This window comes from Amia ocellicauda, chromosome 2 (genome assembly GCF_036373705.1).
Source record: "Amia ocellicauda isolate fAmiCal2 chromosome 2, fAmiCal2.hap1, whole genome shotgun sequence".
NCBI lineage: Eukaryota > Metazoa > Chordata > Actinopteri > Amiiformes > Amiidae > Amia > Amia ocellicauda.
In genome coordinates, this window is record NC_089851.1 from 34,992,425 (window position 1) to 35,014,601 (window position 22,177).

Here is a 22,177-nt window from a genome sequence, read left to right on the forward strand (position 1 = left end):
TATGTTGTCAATGAGAACTGGCTTGAGAACAGCTGTGATTACTTCACTTTTCTGCACCTCCTTCAGTAAATCCAGCCGCAGCTCTCCCTCTCATCAACTCCCATTTCCTGCATGTTTGCAAACCTCACAGCTGACTGTCTCTGAGCAGCCTAAAAAACACAACTGTGGTGGCTGTTGTGCGTTGGGATGGCCACCCAGCAGTTACACATCATTTGCATGCCATTAGACGTTCGCCTCTCTCAAGATCTTGTAAAATGTTGGCAGTTTTGCAGCTGCAGCAACTTTTCTGTGCCATAGGAATGGTAACTAGCATCACCTGTGCTTTCCTGGTGTGATTCCAAGGCTACTAAGCTCAAAAAGTGCTAGACGAAGACATCGTTAACATACTCTTATTAGAAAGACTAATTACAGGGCCTTATATCAGTTACCGTTTCTGTAGCAGACAGATGCTTTAAAGACATGAATCTTCCCGGTGTTAAAGACAGTGGAGCTCAAGGTAAAAGTGGCCAGATCTGGATAGGATTAATGGCTCAAAGCCACCCCCTTTAATTTCCTCTGTGCTTTTCTTTTGTATGAATATTCTTGTAACTTCGCTTTCACAAACATTTTCTTTTCTCCTGTACAGCAGGGCAGTCTATATAAGGCCCCATGGGAATGTGAAACTTGGCAGGGAGCTAAGTAACTAAAGCCAATATCTTATTTTGCTTAATTAAGTAAAAAAAAAAAATGCCCAAAAAACCCTTCTTCTCAGGCCACACCACATGGAAGGCTGTGATTGGCTGCATATTTCTGTGACTCACACACCAAATATGCCCGCCCTATGTCTGTCCAGACCATTGAGGATTAGAACATGTTGCGCAGGGGAAGGAGGGGGAAGAAAGCATGTGTGGAAATGTAGCCGGGGTCTCCACCTTCCCTGTAAAATGTGGAAAAGCTGCAGAGATTTGGAAGCCCAGAACAAAAAAGAACGGAGCAACTGTTTATAATAATGCCAGTCTATATGACTTGATTCAGGTCTAAGAAATAGGCCTAGGGGTTTTAACTTTTCCTTGTGGATATACACTCACCTAAAGGATTATTAGGAACACCATACTAATACTGTGTTTGACCCCCTTTCGCCTTCAGAACTGCCTTAATTCTACGTGGCATTAATTCAACAAGGTGCTGAAAGCATTCTTTAGAAATGTTGGCCCATATTGATAGGATAGAATCTTGCAGTTGATGGAGATTTGTGGGATGCACATCCAGGGCACGAAGCTCCCGTTCCACCACATCCCAAAGATGCTCTATTGGGTTGAGATCTGGTGACTGTGGGGGCCAGTTTAGTACAGTGAACTCATTGTCATGTTCAAGAAACCAATTTGAAATGATTCGTCCTTTGTGACATGGTGCATTATCCTGCTGGAAGTAGCCATCAGAGGATGGGTACATGGTGGTCATAAAGGGATGGACATGGTCAGAAACAATGCTCAGGTAGGCCGTGGCATTTAAACGATGCCCAATTGGCACTAAGGGGCCTAAAGTGTGCCAAGAAAACATCCCCCACACCATTACACCACCACCACCAGCCTGCACAGTGGTAACAAGGCATGATGGATCCATGTTCTCATTCTGTTTACACCAAATTCTGACTCTACCATCTGAATGTCTCAACAGAAATCGAGACTCATCCGACCAGGCAACATTTTTCCAGTCTTCCAGCTTGTGCAAATTGTAGCCTCTTTTTCCTATTTGTAGTGGAGATGAGTGGTACCCGGTGGGGTCTTCTGCTGTTGTAGCCCATCCGCCTCAAGGTTGTACGTGTTGTGGCTTCACAAATGCTTTGCTGCATACCTCGGTTGTAACGAGTAGTTATTTCAGTCAAAGTTGCTCTTCTATCAGCTTGAATCAGTCGGCCCATTCTCCTCTGACCTCTAGCATCAACAAGGCATTTTCGCCCACAGGACTGCCGCATACTGGATGTTTTTCCCTTTTCACACCATTCTTTGTAAACCCTAGAAATGGTTGTGTGTGAAAATCCCAGTAACTGAGCAGATTGTGAAATACTCCGACCGGCACGTCTGGCACCAACAACCATGCCATGCTCAAAATTGCTTAAATCACCTTTCTTTCCCATTCAGACATTCAGTTTGGAGTTCAGGAGATTGTCTTGACCAGGACCACACCCCTAAATGCATTGAAGCAACTGCCATGTGATTGGTTGGTTAGATAATTGCATTAATGAGAAATTGAACAGGTGTTCCTAATAATCCTTTAGGTGAGTGTACATATATATATATATAAATTAATATATTAGAACAGAACAGTTTACACATTTTGTTAATTTTCAAAGAGGTATTAGTGACACTTTGGATTAACTACTTGCTTTTGTTGTTCTGTACAGTGCTGTACTCTACTGAAATATCATGAAGAGTACTGAACAGTTGTGTGTGGCAATGAAGGGCAGGCTGAAAAGGCTGCAACCAGTAGGGGGCGTGTAATGGCAGGAGGAAGTCACATACCTAAGGTTTCTCTGTAAGTAGCTCTCCAGCCCAGACCGCCAATGGAGTAGTCTGTCCAGAATACTATAAACATTTGGTTCAAGGAAGTTTTCAGTGTCCGGGGCAGCTCTCTACCACAGAACTTCCCCAGCAGAGGCGCTGATGTGTCTGGCCCATCATACACAGCCACATGGTCAAATCGACAGTTGGACGAAGCCTCCAGTTGGAAAGTGTTGAACCTAAAAAAGGGAAACAATGGAACCCCAAGAGTTATTTTACAAAATATGGTAATGTCTAATCCTAAAGGAAATCCTCCTTAAACACAATACACAGTGGCATTGTGATTATTTTTTCTTTTTTTTCTTTTCCACCAAAGACTGCGTAAAAAGTGAGGAAGGAAACAGATGTTATTGTTGTTAACCTTTATTATATGACAATAAAAAAGGAGGAGAAAGAAAACATGTCCAAAATGGGAATATAATTAAATTAAAGAATTAGCAAAGCTTTTTAATACAGAAACAAAATTAGGCTTGAATAAAGTCAACCTTAAAAAACAAATAAAAAACAATATAGTAAACAGGAAATTCCAATATAGGTATAGAATGGTCAGGCCAATTTTTGGAAAGCAAGTCTCAACTTTGGTAACTATTTATGTTTAGGCATTGAACACAGAATTTACTAAGATTCTATAGAATAAAATGTACACACAAACACATCAAACACCTATCTTGTGTTATATAAATAAATCAATATAAATAACTAGCAGGGGACTTGAATCAATCATTTTTCACACCTGTAGTACCTTTACAAATGCTGATATTCAATCCAGAATAGCGAATAGAAATCCAATAAATAATTCCAACACTTGTACATTTACAAATGTTTCTAAGCAGCCCAAAAGCTAAATGTCATGTAGGGGATGAATCATAATAGAATTGAAAACAAAGGCTACAAAGCCCAGAGTGTCTGCAGGGAAAGGGGCAGGCGTCCTTAAGCGACAACTTTTATCAGGAAAGTGATTAAGCGAGTGCTGGAGAGCAGCCAAATGGCAGCACACACTATTGAGTTGCCATGCCAGCCCGATGGCCCTGTGTGGCTGTTAGTGCCTAGACAGCCGCAGGACTAATGCTGCCAGTGGTGCCTTGCTCTGCAGCTGCTGAAATATCGAATGGCATGTGTTTTGACACCACCTTCACTCTCCTACCTGGGAACTAGGAGGGGCCGTTCAATTAAAAAAGAACAGAAAAAAAAAACATACACCAAAGTGCATATATCATATAGCAGAAGAACAAAAAAATCATACACCAAAATGTGTATATCATATACCAAAGTGGATATACAGTGAGGGAAAAAAGTATTTGATCCCCTGCTGATTTTGTACGTTTGCCCACTGACAAAGAAATGATCAGTCTATAATTTTAATGGTAGGTGTATTTTAACAGTGAGAGACAGAATAACAACAAAAAAATCCAGAAAAACACAAAAAAAATATATATATAGTTATATATATATATTTATAGTTATAAATTGATTTGCATGTTAATGAGGGAAATAAGTATTTGACCCCTTCGACTTGGTGGCAAAACCCTTGTTGGCAATCACAGAGGTCAGACGTTTCTTGTAGTTGGCCACCAGGTTTGCACACATCTCAGGAGGGATTTTGTCCCACTCCTCTTTGCAGATCCTCTCCAAGTCATTAAGGTTTCGAGGCTGACGTTTGGAACCTCGAACCTTCAGCTCCCTCCACAGATGGGATTAAGGTCTGGAGACTGGCTAGGCCAATCCAGGACCTTAATGTGCTTCTTCTTGAGCCACTCCTTTGTTGCCTTGGCTGTGTGTTTTGGGTCATTGTCATGCTGGAATACCCATCCACGACCCATTTTCAATGCCCTGGCTGAGGGAAGGAGGTTCTCACCCAAGATTTGACGGTACATGGCCCCGTCCATCGTCCCTTTGATGCGGTGCAGTTGTCCTGTCCCCTTAGCAGAAAAACACCCCCAAAGCATAATGTTTCCACCTCCATGTTTGACGGGTGGGGATGGTGTTCTTGGGGTCATTCCTCCTCCTCCAAACACGGCGAGTTGAGTTGATGCCAAAGAGCTCGATTTTGGTCTCATCTGACCACAACACTTTCACCCAGTTCTCCTCTGAATCATTCAGATGTTCATTGGCAAACTTCAGACGGGCCTGTACATGTGCTTTCTTGAGCAGGGTGACCATGCGGGCGCTGCAGGATTTCAGTCCTTCACGGCGTAGTGTGTTACCAATTGTTTTCTTGGTGACTATGGTCCCAGCTGCCTTGAGATCATTAACAAGATCCTCCCGTGTAGTTCTGGGCTGATTCCTCACCGTTCTCATGATCATTGAAACTCCACGAGGTGAGATCTTGCATGGAGCCCCAGACCGAGGGAGACTGACAGTTATTTTGTGTTTCTTCCATTTGCGAATAATCGCACCAACTGTTGTCACCTTCTCACCAAGCTGCTTGGCGATGGTCTTGTAGCCCATTCCAGCCTTGTGTAGGTCTACAATCTTGTCCCTGACATCCTTGGACAGCTCTTTGGTCTTGGCCATGGTGGAGAGTTTGGAATCTGATTGATTGATTGCTTCTGTGGACAGGTGTCTTTTATACAGGTAACGAGCTGAGATTAGGAGCACTCCCTTTAAGAGAGTGCTCCTAATCTCAGCTTGTTACCTGTATAAAAGACACCTGGGAGCCAGAAATCTTGCTGATTGATAGGGGATCAAATACTTATTTCCCTCATTAACATGCAAATCAATTTATAACTTTTTTGAAATGCGTTTTTGTGGATTTTTTTGTTGTTATTCTGTCTCTCACTGTTAAAATACACCTACCATTAAAATTATAGACTGATCATTTCTTTGTCAGTGGGCAAACGTACAAAATCAGCAGGGGATCAAATACTTTTTTCCCTCACTGTACATGTAGGTAGGCTATATAAATATGTACACACAAATTGTGTTGCTTTTTTTCTGAATTAATACATTAATTGGAGATTCCAATAATTCAATATCCAACTAATCAGGACACCTGTCTGCGGCGGCTGTAGGCACTTAAATCAAGTTTCAGGTGGATCCTCATGTCTGTGGCGCGGCGGGTATGAACAGTGCTGTGAGTTCAGTGTTGTGGGTTCGGTTCCTGATGTGTGGATGTTATTTCTTATGTACAGATTTTATGTAATACATTTTTTGAATATAAATATATATACATTTCCCTGTGTTCAAGGATATCAGAGTAGAACAAACAATTATAATGGGATTAATAAAGCGTTGACACAGCTGGTCTGTATTGAATGGTGTGTCAGTATCATGGCTCAGGGACTGGCCCTACACCACAGAAATGAACACATTGATGCACTAGATGTCCCATCATCAATCTTTAATTTGCTGCGAGTGAGATTTTGAGTCCACCACCTTTGATATTAATGACCCTTCTTTTGAAAACACCAACATGATAAAAGCATAGCCTGTTAATAATAAAGTACAGCATACAATAAAACATAGTAAACAACAGTATACACTAGCCTCAGAGTGTACACTTAATTTAGGCTTCATGAGTGGTATCTTGATTAATGCCTGCACATGAATATATAGATCGATGTCTCCCTCATTCGGCTTTAATATCTGTGACCCTGTGAAGGATCTGCTCTCATCTCTAAGCAACTGGGCGCACTGCGCATGTCCAACCTAACATCTCCACCACAGGACTTTGGTGTATATTTTTGACGTGACATATTTTTTCTGGTATATATATTTTTTGCAGAGTGACATATTTGTTCTGGTATATGATATATCCACTTTGGTATAAGATTTATTTTTTCTGCTGTATGATATGTCCACTTTGGTATATGATTTATTTTCTCTGTTATTTATTAATTGAACAGCCCCTCATAGTGAACAGGCAATCTGGCAAGTCCCAAATGTAGTCTTTCTCCTACAGCATAACTGCAATTTACTCTTTGGATTCTGAATCTTTGCTAAAGAGGTTTTACCAGAGAAGACTACAGAAGCCTCAATGTGTCCATATCTACCAAACTGTATGTTTTTGTTAGACAAGAACAGGTTGAAATATATTATTATAAATAGTAGTGCAAATATATTTCTTTCTGTCTGTTCCCCTTAGCACTCAACTAATAATATACCTGCTGGCTTTAAATATATCTATATATCTTTCAATTTATATATATTTTCTGATATGTTTAATGTATTTAGGAAACAAAAGTGTGTTATTTGTTTTTACTGGATTATATAGGGTACATTTAAATAATAATTAAAAAGTATCCATGTATGAATCAGAATATTTTAATATATCTATCTGCCTATTTATAGCTGTAGTATAAAGTATGCACAGCCTTCATTTGAAATCATGTAAATTAGTGATGGATTTAGTTTAATAAATACAGTTTTGTTAATTACACTTTTTATATCAATTATACCTTTTCAGAGTTTGATTGAATCTTTAAAGATTTTAAAGTCTGAATCAGTGTTCAATAAACTTTGAAAATATATATTTGATAAATATATATAGTTTAATAAATGCTATATTAATTTACACAAATCACTGGATTACACTGTTCAAATGTGGGGTTTGATAACCTTCCACTAAAAATGTATATATATATATATATATATATATATATATATATATACACTCACCTAAAGGATTATTAGGAACACCTGTTCAATTTCTCATTAATGCAATTATCTAACCAACCAATCACATGGCAGTTGCTTCAATGCATTTAGGGGTGTGGTCCTGGTCAAGACAATCTCCTGAACTCCAAACTGAATGTCTGAATGGGAAAGAAAGGTGATTTAAGCAATTTTGAGCGTGGCATGGTTGTTGGTGCCAGACGGGCCGGTCTGAGTATTTCACCATCTGCTCAGTTACTGGGATTTTCACGTACAACCATTTCTAGGGTTTACAAAGAATGGTGTGAAAAGGGAAAAACATCCAGTATGCGGCAGTCCTGTGGGCGAAAATGCCTTGTTGATGCTAGAGGTCAGAGGAGAATGGGCCGACTGATTCAAGCTGATAGAAGAGCAACTTTGACTGAAATAACCACTCGTTACAACCGAGGTATGCAGCAAAGCATTTGTGAAGCCACAACACGTACAACCTTGAGGCGGATGGGCTACAACAGCAGAAGACCCCACTGGGTACCACTCATCTCCACTACAAATAGGAAAAAGAGGCTACAATTTGCACAAGCTCACCAAAATTGGACAGTTGAAGACTGGAAAAATGTTGCCTGGTCTGATGAGTCTCGAATTCTGTTGAGACATTCAGATGGTAGAGTCAGAATTTGGTGTAAACAGAATGAGAACATGGATCCATCATGCCTTGTTACCACTGTGCAGGCTGGTGGTGGTGGTGTAATGGTGTGGGGGATGTTTTCTTGGCACACTTTAGGCCCCTTAGTGCCAATTGGGCATCGTTTAAATGCCACGGCCTACCTGAGCATTGTTTCTGACCATGTCCATCCCTTTATGACCACCATGTACCCATCCTCTGATGGCTACTTCCAGCAGGATAATGCACCATGTCACAAAGGTCGAATCATTTCAAATTGGTTTCTTGAACATGACAATGAGTTCACTGTACTAAACTGGCCCCCACAGTCACCAGATCTCAACCCAATAGAGCATCTTTGGGATGTGGTGGAACGGGAGCTTCGTGCCCTGGATGTGCATCCCACAAATCTCCATCAACTGCAAGATGCTATCCTATCAATATGGGCCAACATTTCTAAAGAATGCTTTCAGCACCTTGTTGAATCAATGCCACGTAGAATTAAGGCAGTTCTGAAGGCAAAAGGGGGTCAAACACAGTATTAGTATGAAGACATCTAGCAACATGGTTGATGTTCTTCTACTTATGTTCAACGTAAGGCTCAGTAGTAGGAGTGTGCATTTTAGAAAACCCATATTCATATTTTTTCATTGGATTCTATCCCATAATTGAACAATATACACTCACCTAAAGGATTATTAGGAACACCATACTAATACTGTGTTTGACCCCCTTTTGCCTTCAGAACTGCCTTAATTCTACGTGGCATTGATTCAACAAGGTGCTGAAAGCATTCTTTAGAAATGTTGGCCCATATTGATAGGATAGCATCTTGCAGTTGATGGAGATTTGTGGGATGCACATCCAGGGCACGAAGCTCCCGTTCCACCACATCCCAAAGATGCTCTATTGGGTTGAGATCTGGTGACTGTGGGGGCCAGTTTAGTACAGTGAACTCATTGTCATGTTCAAGAAACCAATTTGAAATGATTCGACCTTTGTGACATGGTGCATTATCCTGCTGGAAGTAGCCATCAGAGGATGGGTACATGGTGGTCATAAAGGGATGGACATGGTCAGAAACAATGCTCAGGTAGGCCGTGGCATTTAAACGATGCCCAATTGGCACTAAGGGGCCTAAAGTGTGCCAAGAAAACATCCCCCACACCATTACACCACCACCACCAGCCTGCACAGTGGTAACAAGGCATGATGGATCCATGTTCTCATTCTGTTTACACCAAATTCTGACTCTACCATCTGAATGTCTCAACAGAATTCGAGACTCATCAGACCAGGCAACATTTTTCCAGTCTTCAACTGTCCAATTTTGGTGAATTTGTGCAAATTGTAGCCTCTTTTTCCTATTTGTAGTGGAGATGAGTGGTACCCAGTGGGGTCTTCTGCTGTTGTAGCCCATCCGCCTCAAGGTTGTACGTGTTGTGGCTTCACAAATGCTTTGCTGCATACCTCGGTTGTAACGAGTGGTTATTTCAGTCAAAGTTGCTCTTCTATCAGCTTGAATCAGTCGGCCCATTCTCCTCTGACCTCTAGCATCAACAAGGCATTTTCGCCCACAGGACTGCCGCATACTGGATGTTTTTCCCTTTTCACACCATTCTTTGTAAACCCTAGAAATGGTTGTGCGTGAAAATCCCAGTAACTGAGCAGATTGTGAAATACTCAGACCGGCCTGTCTGGCACCAACAACCATGCCACGCTCAAAATTGCTTAAATCACCTTTCTTACCCATTCAGACATTCAGTTTGGAGTTCAGGAGATTGTCTTGACCAGGACCACACCCCTAAATGCATTGAAGCAACTGCCATGTGATTGGTTGGTTAGATAATTGCATTAATGATAAATTGAACAGGTGTTCCTAATAATCATTTAGGTGAGTGTATATATATATATATATATATAAATTGTATTTGTAGAGCATGAATGTAGATCGTTGACACCAGAGCGATGGGACTGGGCCATAGGAATTGTGGGTGTTGGATTGGCAGCACATGCAGTATGTAGAAGATTGCTTTGCTGAGAGAATTCTTTCAAAATGATAGGTCAGGCATGCAACATTAGGGACCCTACATACTGGAAGACTTATCATTGTTTAGGTGTTTAGGAGTTGAGGAGGGTAATGTTTAATATGTTAACTGGCAATTGGGGAACTATTTTTCAGATGTCCTCATACCTTCCAATGTGACAATGCACATTCTTACATCACAAATTGCTGAAATCATCCAAAGCATGTGATGTGTTATCAAAATGGTAAAACACACACAGAAAAACTGTAAACTTACTTGAGTTCCACCACCCTGTTCTCACCCACGATGATGTGATAGGTGCAGTTCATGTTGTGGTGGTAGTCCGAAATGGTAAGAGTGGGACTGCTAACTGTGCCAGCACTGTTATTGTATATACCACCACAGGCTATGAAAAAAAAAAAAGATTTTAAATGCATGCACAAAACCTGTAAGTAACTTTGCTCTCAAAAGCCATGGTGGGAGACCCCAAAAACAAAAGGACAGTCAGCTACAATTGAAAAGTTTAAAACCATTTAGCTCAAAGCCTTCTCTGTCAGAAGATCAATGACTTGGATGGAAACATTCTAACGACAATATGCTACCATCTAGGACTCAATTTATCAAAATCTTTGAATGATAGTGACCTATATTTTATGAAGGGGAACAAAAACCCTTTGCAATACTAGGTGACTCAAGTGGTTCATTGTGAACCCATTTATTAGGACCCATTTAGTAAGAAGAGGGCATGCTTGTTCTTTCACAAGAAAGATGTAGAAAAACCTTGATTACTAGGACACCCAATCTCTGTAGTTTTATCGTTTCTGAAGACTCTGTGTCTAGCATTTTAAAGATGAGGGTGAATCATCACTATTTGTGAAATAGACCATTATGAAGATTGGTGTATTTATAGGAGCCATTCAAGCACAGAAAATAAGCCAAGGGCTTCTCCTGGAGGTCTGTGGAGCGATCAACAGGGGCCGCAGCCTCGACAAGACAGGAACAGAATCCCCCTGATTGTGTTAAACTGCAGAGTCTCCCATTCTCTGAATTCCACAGAGACTCGATGGGCGCTCTGACATTCTTTATAATTATAAAGGCCGGCCCGAGCCTGGGTCTTTTGAGGTGAGAGCAAAAACATCGGACTGCTCAGACAGCCAGACTGTAACCTTCAGACACACAAGCACATATTTATATAAAAAGAAATAAAAGTACATATGTAATAAGAAACAAATCATAAAAGTTCTTATTTTCATTTTGAAAAAAATACAGGCAAACTGCCTACTCCAAACTAAATAAATTACAGAGGCAATTTGGTGGTTTACTCTCAGGAAAAATCGGGCCTATAAAGTCTTTTAAGATTCAGCTATAGCATATTTTTGGTTTTGTTTGGCTCCAACCCTTCATTAATTTAGCAAATTAATTACATTTTGAGATTGTTTAATACATTTAGAGACTGGACTATTTTCAAAAAGCCTCCCATCATTTTGGAGTGTGCACTACTATTTTCTTTGTGTTTGATGTTTCACTTTGATTCTGTCTAGAGAAAACGGTGAAGATGCCAAGAGATTGACAAGAGCTGTGTTAACTTTGAACTGTCACACCTTAGAAACCAATGGAGTGTCAATCCAAAGTTGACTTTACTTTGTGTTAACTCAGTCCAGTCAACTGGAATTCTGAAATAGTCTTCTCTAGACTACATCAATCTTCAGCAAACACTTTATCATATCATTGACAAATAACTATAGTTTAATAAATAGTTGTCAAAGCAAATGCATAACACTAGCAAATAAAGAGTGTGAAGACTCTGAATTACAATTGTATGCATCTTAACTCAATTAAGGAAAATATTTTGTATGCTTTTCCATTTGGTTTAATTTCAAGAAAAGCACTATCTTTCTATAATTGCTTTGCTCCCAGAACTGTATTTAGTCATGAACGCTGCCAAGGTGAGGAAGTGAGGTCAAGAGCTGTTTTGAAAAAGTGTTGGGTTGCTGCAAAGGCATAAGGTCTTCCTCTTATGATTCACTAATATTATGTGAAGGAAGTAGATACTTACGGATCACTTCATACTCAGCCAGGAAGCCACTGTCATTTATGAGGGTGTCCGAATAGAAATTCAAGAACATGGGGCCAAATGTTGTGAAGGGGCCAGGTATCTGAGAGCCACACAGAGTTGTCAAGAGGGGGTCCGAGCTTGAACTCCCACTGTAGATCTTCAGTCCGTCATATGTGCAGAGTGACTGCTCTGTGAACATCAACAGCACAAAGAAACCTTAAAATCTGTACCTTAAACATTGCTTCCTAAATTTCTCATTGTATTCAGTCATAAATACAATTCTGCTTCTGAGACACATCCCTTATAAAGGTTCACTTTACTACAGTAAAAGCAAAGTACATTCATGGTCAAGTATTGAGAGGTATAGTAAACCATGGGTAAAATATAGAAAACCATGGCTAAGCAAAGTACATGCATGGTAAAACCTGGGGGAAACTGCCAAATTACGGTGCAGATGTACTATTGGACTAAAAGTCTATATACAGTTGGTGTATATGTGCATTAAGATTAATTATTAAGTGTGCGTACCCCCAGATGCAAACTAATGGGCTAAAATTAAGCCTCATTTTCAGCCAATACACAACTATAAATACATGTTCCTTAATGTCTAATTAAATAGTATAGCTTTACTTATCAAAGCAAGAAGGGTTAGTTATATTTCTATAAAGTGAATACAGTCAAAGCTGAGAATTAATATGTCACATATAAAAAGCTCAGAGGGCTTTGTACATGTCTTTACCTAATGGATATTGATCTAGATACATACATATTCATCAACCCTATTAAGCTTGAAGAGTGTAGTGTTTATTGCCTTGGTAAACATCCAAAAGGATTGATGTGCAGTTTAAAAGCACTTAATTTCTATCAAATCAACAGCAAATGTGTTATGTTTCAATTTTATGTAATATATTCGACTACTACTTAAACTATAGCTATAGCTGAGATACACATCTTTTTATTTTTATTTTTGCTACATGAAAAGCTATGTGCCAAAGACATTTTGCAGCGAAATCATTGTACAAAAATATGTTAAATAGCTTTTAAATGCTAACAACAGAAATTAGAGTTTGTATATTTTAAAATAGATCAGTACACAGCAAAAAAACTTGCAAAAGACTTATGTTGTATAGGCTCTATTCAGCCACTGCATTTGATTATTTATAATCTTCCACATTGAATATTTCACTAACATATCACAACAAGGTATGATTAATCATCTAAATTTAGCTCTAATCCTCAGGATCAAGGGGATTTATTCATTTTTAATACTGAAGAAAAACTTGAAACATCTCATACCGCATTGTCTTTCCTGGTGATTATCTATTGCAAACTTCGCTTTTATTATATAATCTAACACTGCTTGTAAAAGGTCATAATGGGATATTTGCATGGACAATGAAAAAATAATATTACTTTTGCACTTTGAAGCAAGATTTTATGGTTATAATTGTACACACAGTATAACATAATATGTTTTGTGGCAACTGAAATGATCACACTTCCAAACATAATGCACATGGCAATATGTATCTAGGATTTCTTCTTTGAATTATCCTTTTCAGATGAGCTGCTGAGAAAAAATAAACACACAAATGAAGTAGCAACAATACTGTTCTGAAGGAGAAAAATATCCCCATGTTGACAATGACAATTTTCAGTTGCGTATTACACAATTTTTCATTTGTTTCTTTGAGTTTTCAAAGTATTCAGGACATAAACCTTGTTTAATTTAATTAAACAAAAGTCTTGTGAAAGGTGGATCTGATTTAAAGCTGCATAATTTGAATTCCATAATAATAATAGACAAATATGTACCCCTTAAAAAATAAATACAAAAAATGTGTGTGATTTTAAAACATCAAAAGCCTTGCTGTGTTTATTTCATATGCTTTTCATTAACTCATTAGAATGACTGTAACAGAAATAAACTCCCGTTATCCTGTTTAGTCTTTAAGAACAAAATAAAAAAAATAAAAAGCAACCTACAAGTCATTTGACCTAAGTTTTGTCTAGTTCCCTTTGTTCTCTACACTCCATTAACAGAATTTTGAGAGCTAATATTAAATATTATCAGTGAATTGTTCAAATAGGGCCCGATATTCAAACTATGTACAAATGTGCACACACAATGTGTGCCTTCTTAATTTTTTATTTTTTCCTCCAAATCAGAGAGCTATTCTAACATGGCACAAAGTGATATTGGAATGTAGCATTTGGCATCAGTCCAGACTGCAGTGCACTCAACACATCCCGAATGCAGACCTCCTCTGTAATACAGTAGTGCACACCTCTATGCCATTGTCCTGACAGGGCAAACAATGAGGCTCATACGTGTAGTATTGTAGTACAAACACAATATTGTGGACGTAGTAATAAATATTACCCAATACCCATAATTGTCATACAGTATGTAGGCTTACTGCAGGATAATATGCATACTAAGAATCAAACATAATGCTATTATGAACATTACTACTGCTGTGTCCAACATGAATGTGTCCAGCACCTACTGCAGTGCTGTGTAGCTGCAATATCCTCTGTGATTTACATAAGTAAGCTATTCATTAGATTACTTCATCAAAAAGTTAGTATATTTTCCTTTTGAAATAAATAGTGTACAATCCTGACAAAACTAATGGGTGATTTATTTTTTATTTTACTTAAGCATTGCCATTTAAATCAGTGCATATTTGGTTGTCCTATTATTAATAATGTATTGGTATTGATTTCTTACATTTAGTTTGGTTGAATTTGATTCATGATCCACTCTGGATATCAATGAGTTCATTTTCCTTGCTTTGTCTTACATTTGCTACTAGTTCATGTTCCCTGAGCTGTGTTACTGAAATGCAACTCTAATTAAGAGAAGCTGTGTAAAAGCCTTATGATTTACCTCATAACTGTTCGTTTTACTCTGATACCATTTACTTCAGGGAAAAAAAATAGATATATTATTAAAAAAAAAAAACATAACAAATAGCTCCCTGCATTTGGAATTGAACCCTGAACACCTGGCTCACAGCACTGTTCCTTAACCAGAGAGGCCTACATGGTTAAGTGTGAAACCTGTTTTAAATAGTCTACAGCCAACACAGCCACCTGTCTTGAACAGTTGTATATGACTCAATTACTGAAGTTAGTCTCAAATACATGTATAAATTAATACATAAGAACATATATATACCTATATATGTGTATGTTATATGGCTCTATGATAAGTTAATGCACTCATGGTTATATACTCATGTGGAGAACGTATGAGGCGGGTGAATATATGTGAGACCAGTAAACCCTGCAGCATGTCGGAGTTGCTGTTTCCAAGTGTACAGTGCAGCATTACTGGCCAAATGTCAATGGACATGCTGCATGCTACTAACTACGTTTCCTATGTATGTATGTATGTATGTATTGCCATTCAGTCAAATATAAACTGTTAGGGACTTGTTCAGGTGTAGCACACATACAACCATATATAAAACCAGAGACAGCTCCATACTTCCCACTGTTGACTGTGTGTTGGAATGTCGCTGTATGCTGCAATAGTGCTGTGCATGAAGTTAACAACATCGTTTTCAACATGTTATTTTGTGCATTGCAATCCTGTTTTCTGCATAGCGCACAGCTACAAATATAGCAGGAATCACGCATCATTTTATCCACTCCCCCCATATTGCGCGATGCATACAACTATTTGGTGAACAGCGCAGAATGGATTGCGCCACGCAAAACAACATTTTGAATATGGCAAATAATGCAAATTTTTGTGCGATAGTCATTTACACTATGCAAACCCCTCTGTGCAGTGCGCAAACCCCACAAAAATCGGGCCCATATTGTTTATATATATATATATATATATATATATATATATATATATATATATTGGTCTTCTTATGTACGGAGTTGTCCCCCACCATTCCTATTGTATTTATAGAATGTAATTGATCCCTGTTTAAGAAGATCATATATCTAAATTATTCCCAAGAAACATGTTTAAGTGCAGGTTGGATCTGAAAATGTTGTACTACAGCACTTTCACACCTGACAAATCCTATATATTGTAAAAGTAAACTAAGCAAATAAAATGTTAATCTCATTTGAAGGGAGTCTCTGCTTGTAAAATGGGAGGTTATGCTTGATTTATTTCAAAATTCACAATTAATTTGTTTCACTATAATACACTTTTACCGGTAATTCTGAAGTACTAACAAATTCTTAAAGGAGAGTAGGATATTTGGGAGAAAACTGCAAAAAATCTAATATATAGCTATATCTGGACTGAAAATGAAGAAAACACTTACAATTTATTCAGTAATAAAAGCATTCAGAATTATTAGAACATTATTCCCATTTATTTATGTATTTTCCAGTTTTATTTCAGTTTGAAACATCCCATGACTCTTGATGTTCTGGATTATGCATATTTAAGGCCACTTTATCAAATTGGATTCATTCCTTAAATTATTTTTTCTCCCACATTCCCTGTTCAGTTTCAAAGCTTAGCCTGCATATACATTAAAGCCTGATTTAATAAGCACCAATAGCATTTGACATTAACATCGTTGTCCGCAGATGTAATGTGAGTGAGAATTATGTCTTGTACACCACTAAAAGCCATTAACAGCTCTGAGCAAAGCCTCCCTAATCAGACAATACTTCTCTGTCCACAGTGAAAATGCCTAAATAATATGGTCCTTGTTTGCAAGTGATTCACTATCTGCATATGTGGAGAATCCTTCTTGTGTTCTAGGACCTCAATATATATGAAAGAGATGGAATCTGTTTGTGCCACGTACAGACAGAGTAACCAGACACAAACAGCATTAAAGCACAAACGGCCTCTAAAATAAACAGTCACAGCTGGGATTTAAGGGATTGTGTGTATGTAGGATCATTGAAATTTTCGACATCTTCTATAATTTTATAGAGGATTCAATGATGGTCTATTTCCAAACTCAAGCACCACTTCAGCATCATAAAATGCAAATAATAAGACATCTGTGTTTTGCGTACAAAGAATTTGTTCCCTTCCAAAACTGCAGGATGTGTATTGCAGCGTTGTTCATTAACTTCTAAATGTTCCCTATAACTTGTGATTTATGAACAAATATATATGATGGGGTTTTCTGTATGTGATATTTTGATCAGTTTTGTCATAATGGCTTTATGCTCTTTGGATCTTGACAGAAAAGATTATAACCACATCTCCAGCACTTTTTATCGATTTGAAAGGTCTTGTTTCACACTATATAAAACAGTTCTGACAAACCAGTACACAGATACTCACCTTCTATCTGGAACGTCTGAAAGTGTAAAATAACAACTTTCTGCTCGCCGGCATCAATGAGGTAGTTGCAGTTTATGTTGTAAGGGTAGTGCTGTGGGTAGTTTGGAGATACGACACGGCCTTTTGGGGCTGTGAAGTTCGCTCCACAGCCTGACAAAGTAGAGGAGATCAGATTAAATTAGTTATAAAAGACAAAGTTATACATATAATTGGAACTGAAGGAGCTCCAACACATCATATGTTTCAGGTTAGCTTATCTCATTTCTTCCAGCGATTTAGTGAGGATATTATAAGTATTCAGATTGCACAAGCTGGATAATAAGCCAGTTAATGTTCATAGCAAGAGATACAATTGTGATCATGGGGCACAAGAGTTTAAGGAGGTTCCAACTCTGTTCTTGGAGATGTGCAGTCTCTTCCTTTTTTTGGTTGTACCCATTCCCTTAATAACTCAATTAACTTAACTGACTCAAGTATTGGTCTTAATTGGTCAAAATGAACATGGGTGGAAGGTATTTACTGACTGGGAGACCTATAAAAGCTGCAGGATTGTGTCTCTCCAAGCACAGGGTTGGACACCACTGGTTTAAGGTACTACAGGGTATAGTTCTTCATCCTGATAACTTTGAATTATTTCAAACACCACGATTTGTATACTGTACGTACGGGTGGTGAAGGAGGCAGAGAAGCCCTTGCCAACAGTGCCCTGGGACTGGAACCTAGTAGTAATGACGTTGAATGGGGCTACAAGTGGCTCTGGGGCAGACGTCCCACAGCCTGTAGCCAAAAGACTGCTCTGTTGCTGTGCATCACCCGCCCACACCTGAGACAACACAGACACAGACTACAATTAACCAACAAGAATACAACGCTGCCACACAGACAATAATACATTTTTCTAATGTGATTTAATGATATGGATATTTTAATATGTTCTTGTCAGGGCTTGACCTACCTGCTAATAGCAAATTACAAACCTGTACCCTAGCCCAGTTTAGTTTATTGACCAAAGCCTATCTCTACTACCTAATAATAACAATGGGATTGAAAACAGTCTTGGAAGTCGTGAGCAGATCCAAATTTGGATTTGTTCTAGGTCTAAGTCTACCATGCAACTCCCCTATACTGGACATTGGGAATCGTACCTTGACATAGCTGCTTTGGCATTGCCCACTTCCATCTGGGATCTCAAACTCACTGCCGAAGCTCATCTCCAGGTGATTGCCTTCATGGGCGATAATTTTCCATATGCATTCACTATTAACTGGGAAGTTACTGGGGTGACCTGGTGACTTGATAGTTCCACTGTCAGCATGGATGATACCACCACAGCCTGCACAGAACAAAACACATGAGCCATCACTGCCATTCTCTTATCTTCCCTACAACTCTTTGAATAAAATCTTCAAGTGATTTGTTGTTTCTTTTTTTCTCTTATTTGACACACAAAGATAATTCATTCCTACATTACGTATCATGTTTAGGGGCACAATATTATTCTTACATAATATACTGGGGTTGATAAACTCTTTATTCTCTTCAAAAATAATTAATCAAATAAACAAATGGCCATACCCTAAGAATGTGCCACACATTATTCGTTTTGTGAGACTATCTCCTAAACCAGATTTCGTTTTTCCAGACTTCACATGAAGAGCAACACCTAAAAACAGGAAGCCCTGCCTATAGTTGGCAATAACATCAGTAACCATAAAATAGGAATGCATGGCACTCAGACCAATAATAAGGTCATTTTTTGGAAAACAATTGCCTGGCACGCATTCAATCCATCATGTTTCTCATGTTCACTTCTCCAAACTTAAACACTAAATAAGGTAACATTTTTCACTGTTGTGTTTTTCTGTCCTTCTTAAGCATAGATGTTTTTAGAATATTTAAATATTGTTTGGTTAAAGCTCTCATAAAACCATTAGGCAGCACTATTGCAGCCAAGGGTGAAAAACATTACTCAGTTACGTTTGTAATGTAAATCATACTTTTTTCAGCACCAGATGTTGGTGTTATCTTTAACAGTATAGTTCCAGAGGGACACAAAAGATATGATGTCACTTTTTAAAGTCACACACTTATGACAGGAGATTGATAGTGCATATGAACTGCAAAAGGGATGTACTCTCTGTTTAAATTATTTTATCTCATTTACATTGTCCTCACAGTAAATCCATGCTTATTTGGAAAACTCCTTTTATACACACAACATTTTAATACCAGTCCTTCTCTTTGTTTTTTGTGGTAGTTCGATAAGATTACCAGACGATCCAGCTTAACAAAAAACTTTAACTGAATTTAGTTGCATTTGCTAATGACAGTTAACAGGAATCACTTAAGATTCGCCTAAGATTATTTTGTCAAAATGATTGCCATTATATAACCATGATTATGTGATATGATGCATGAATGGAAAGTATTTTCAGTACAATCTGTCTGCCAAGCAGTTACTGAAATCTGAAGAGTACCTGAAGAGTCTGTAGTCCATGTTGCATAGAAGCCCCCTCTGGACACCGAATGGTCTGCCATGAACACAATGACCAGCTTGTTGGAGCCTGATTGGACAGGGCTAGGTGTATCAGTTCCACAGTACTGACCAATCAGTGGCGACCCTGGGGAACCCCCGTTCATGATAGTGACCGAGTCCCATGCACACTGAGAGTGCGGCTCCACGTCAAAGTAGGTAAAGGTGAGCTGAGGAAATATGATTAGTGATGTTATTTCCAGTGCATTAAATTACAATGTTCAATTTTTCAAATGAACAAGAAAAGCTTTTTCAAATGAAGCCGGGGATATACGCATTCATATTTCTGACTTCAAAAGGAAACTTAAGGGGTAAATGTATTATAATAGAGAATACTATTTATTAATTGTAATATTTAACACATAGGACTTCCCTGGATAATTGCAGAGTTGAACATTAAATCTGTCACACTATCATTCATTTAACTGCATTTAATTTCCTTATTGTGAAAATAATAATAACAATCCTGTTTCTTTAAAGGGAACAATATTTGCAAAATTATACTCACTAATCCTATAATTAGCATGAATAAAAACATACCATATAAAGCAGTAATAAACAAATTAAATAAACACAAAATATGGATGGGAATAAAACATTCTGAAGAAAATATATAACTGAAAAAAGAAAATAGACTTCACAATGCTTATGAGTTTCAAAACGTCAGACAAAGGTGGCAGAAAGCCATGTAGCACATATGGGGCTGATGACAGAGTATTCTCAGGACTACACTTCGTTTTTAATATCTCAGCAGGGAATGTGAAGATACTTTAGTTTAAGATACATGCATGACAGTTTATACATGCACAGTGCCTCGCAAAAGTATTCACCCCCCTGTAAAATGTCCACATGTTGTTGCCATTTGAGTATGTAAGCATGAAACTTCTATGCTTTCATATATTTAGAATGTACTACATTTCCACTATAAACTCATACAGCTAGAAAATGCTGATATTATATAACTAAATTAGATTTTCTAACATAATTTTAAGATTCTCAATTGCATAAGTATTCAACCACTTTGCTACAACAACCCTGAATCAGTTCAGGTACAAATAATTAGTTTTAAAGGTTATAATTTGAGTAAATTAATTTAAGTTTCTGTAAGTTCTGTACGTTTCCTCAGATAAATATTGAATTTCAAGCCAGAACTCACATAGTGATATGAGAAACCAAGAATGAAGATCAGTGAGGTTTTGAAATAAGTCAGGGAAAAAGTAGTAGAGAAGCACCGGAGCTACTGCAATGGGAAGCTTGTCAGGATTGAGGGGGAAATGGATGGTGCAATGTACAGGTAAATCCTAGAGGAAAAACTGTCAGCCAATAATCAATACTGGGACAAACAAAACACATTTCAATAGGACAATAACAAGAAGTACAAAGCCAAAGACAAACTGGAATGGGTTGAAATTAAGAAAGTGGATGTCCTTGAATGGCCTTGTGAAAGTTCAACCTTGAATCCAATAGAAAACCCAACAAACTTGTCAGAGCTGGATCAACTTGTGCAAGAAAGAATAGGCAACAATGACATCATCCCACTGTGGAAAGATGGTAAAACCAAAAAGATTCATAGCAGTAATTGCTGCCAAAGGAGCTTCCATCACGTACTGACTTAGGGCGTTGAATACTTACGCAATATATATTTTTTTAATTTAAATATATTTTTGGGAGGTTTTGGTAACATTCAACCTCCTTAATGTATAAGAGTGTTAAATCTGATCATTAGATTTTTCAATAAAAAAATGGTAAGGGGTTACATCCTTTTCAAGGCACTGTATGATAATTAAGCTAACATTTTATTATTAATTTAGAAAGCATTAATGTATGAGAACTGTCCTTATGTTAAAAACATGTAATTATTGTTTAGTGGAGAATAAATATGATCAGAATATTATTATTATTATATTATTATCCTGCCTCCTGTGTCCAAGTTTGGTGACAGCAGTTGATATTATTAATAAGTGACTTGGGAGTATAGACAGAGACAGCTATGCATTGCTGGAAAACTGTTCAAGAAGGAAAAAGGTATTGTTATAACTTTATCATGGGTCTGTATAAAGAGCAAGAACTGTACACGACTAATGCACTACTGATATATTCATAAACTCCACTTGTGTACCCTAATGTAAAGTGACACACAACATAAAAAAGACTAACAAAATAAGGCCTTGGACAATGCACACTCACAGTGATGGTGTGGCCCTCAGGGGCCTCCAGCAGCCAGGCACAGCGGCTCAGGTCATCATAGGCACTGGGGTAGTTAGGGCTGGCGACCACGCCGTTCTCACCAGTCTGCAGTCCTCCGCAACCTGCAAAGCCCAGCAGCAGGTGTCAGCCACTGAGGGACAACACGCCAACGGGCCTCCATAATGTGGGGGTGCATTTTGGACTTTTATGATATTTTATTAAATGATGACTGATGTATAATTTATAGATGTGTGTGGGTATTAGAAGATATTAATGTAGTTCACCCATAATGG

At 38.1% G+C, this 22,177-nt stretch overlaps 1 protein-coding gene across 1 annotated transcript in view; it reads right to left on the reverse strand.

Annotated features, from left to right (window-relative positions):
• cubn (cubilin (intrinsic factor-cobalamin receptor)) overlaps positions 1–22,177 on the reverse strand; it is a 107,084-nt gene that overhangs the window by 11,462 nt on the left and 73,445 nt on the right. Inside the window, exons 52-59 of the mRNA XM_066723334.1 lie at positions 21,885–22,006; positions 19,642–19,867; positions 18,310–18,497; positions 17,831–17,987; positions 17,165–17,314; positions 11,878–12,066; positions 10,098–10,227; positions 2,502–2,719 (exon numbers count right to left, since the gene is read on the reverse strand). Coding sequence (XP_066579431.1) covers positions 2,502–2,719; positions 10,098–10,227; positions 11,878–12,066; positions 17,165–17,314; positions 17,831–17,987; positions 18,310–18,497; positions 19,642–19,867; positions 21,885–22,006 — 1,380 coding nt within the window. The remainder of the gene's footprint in view (positions 1–2,501; positions 2,720–10,097; positions 10,228–11,877; positions 12,067–17,164; positions 17,315–17,830; positions 17,988–18,309; positions 18,498–19,641; positions 19,868–21,884; positions 22,007–22,177) is intronic.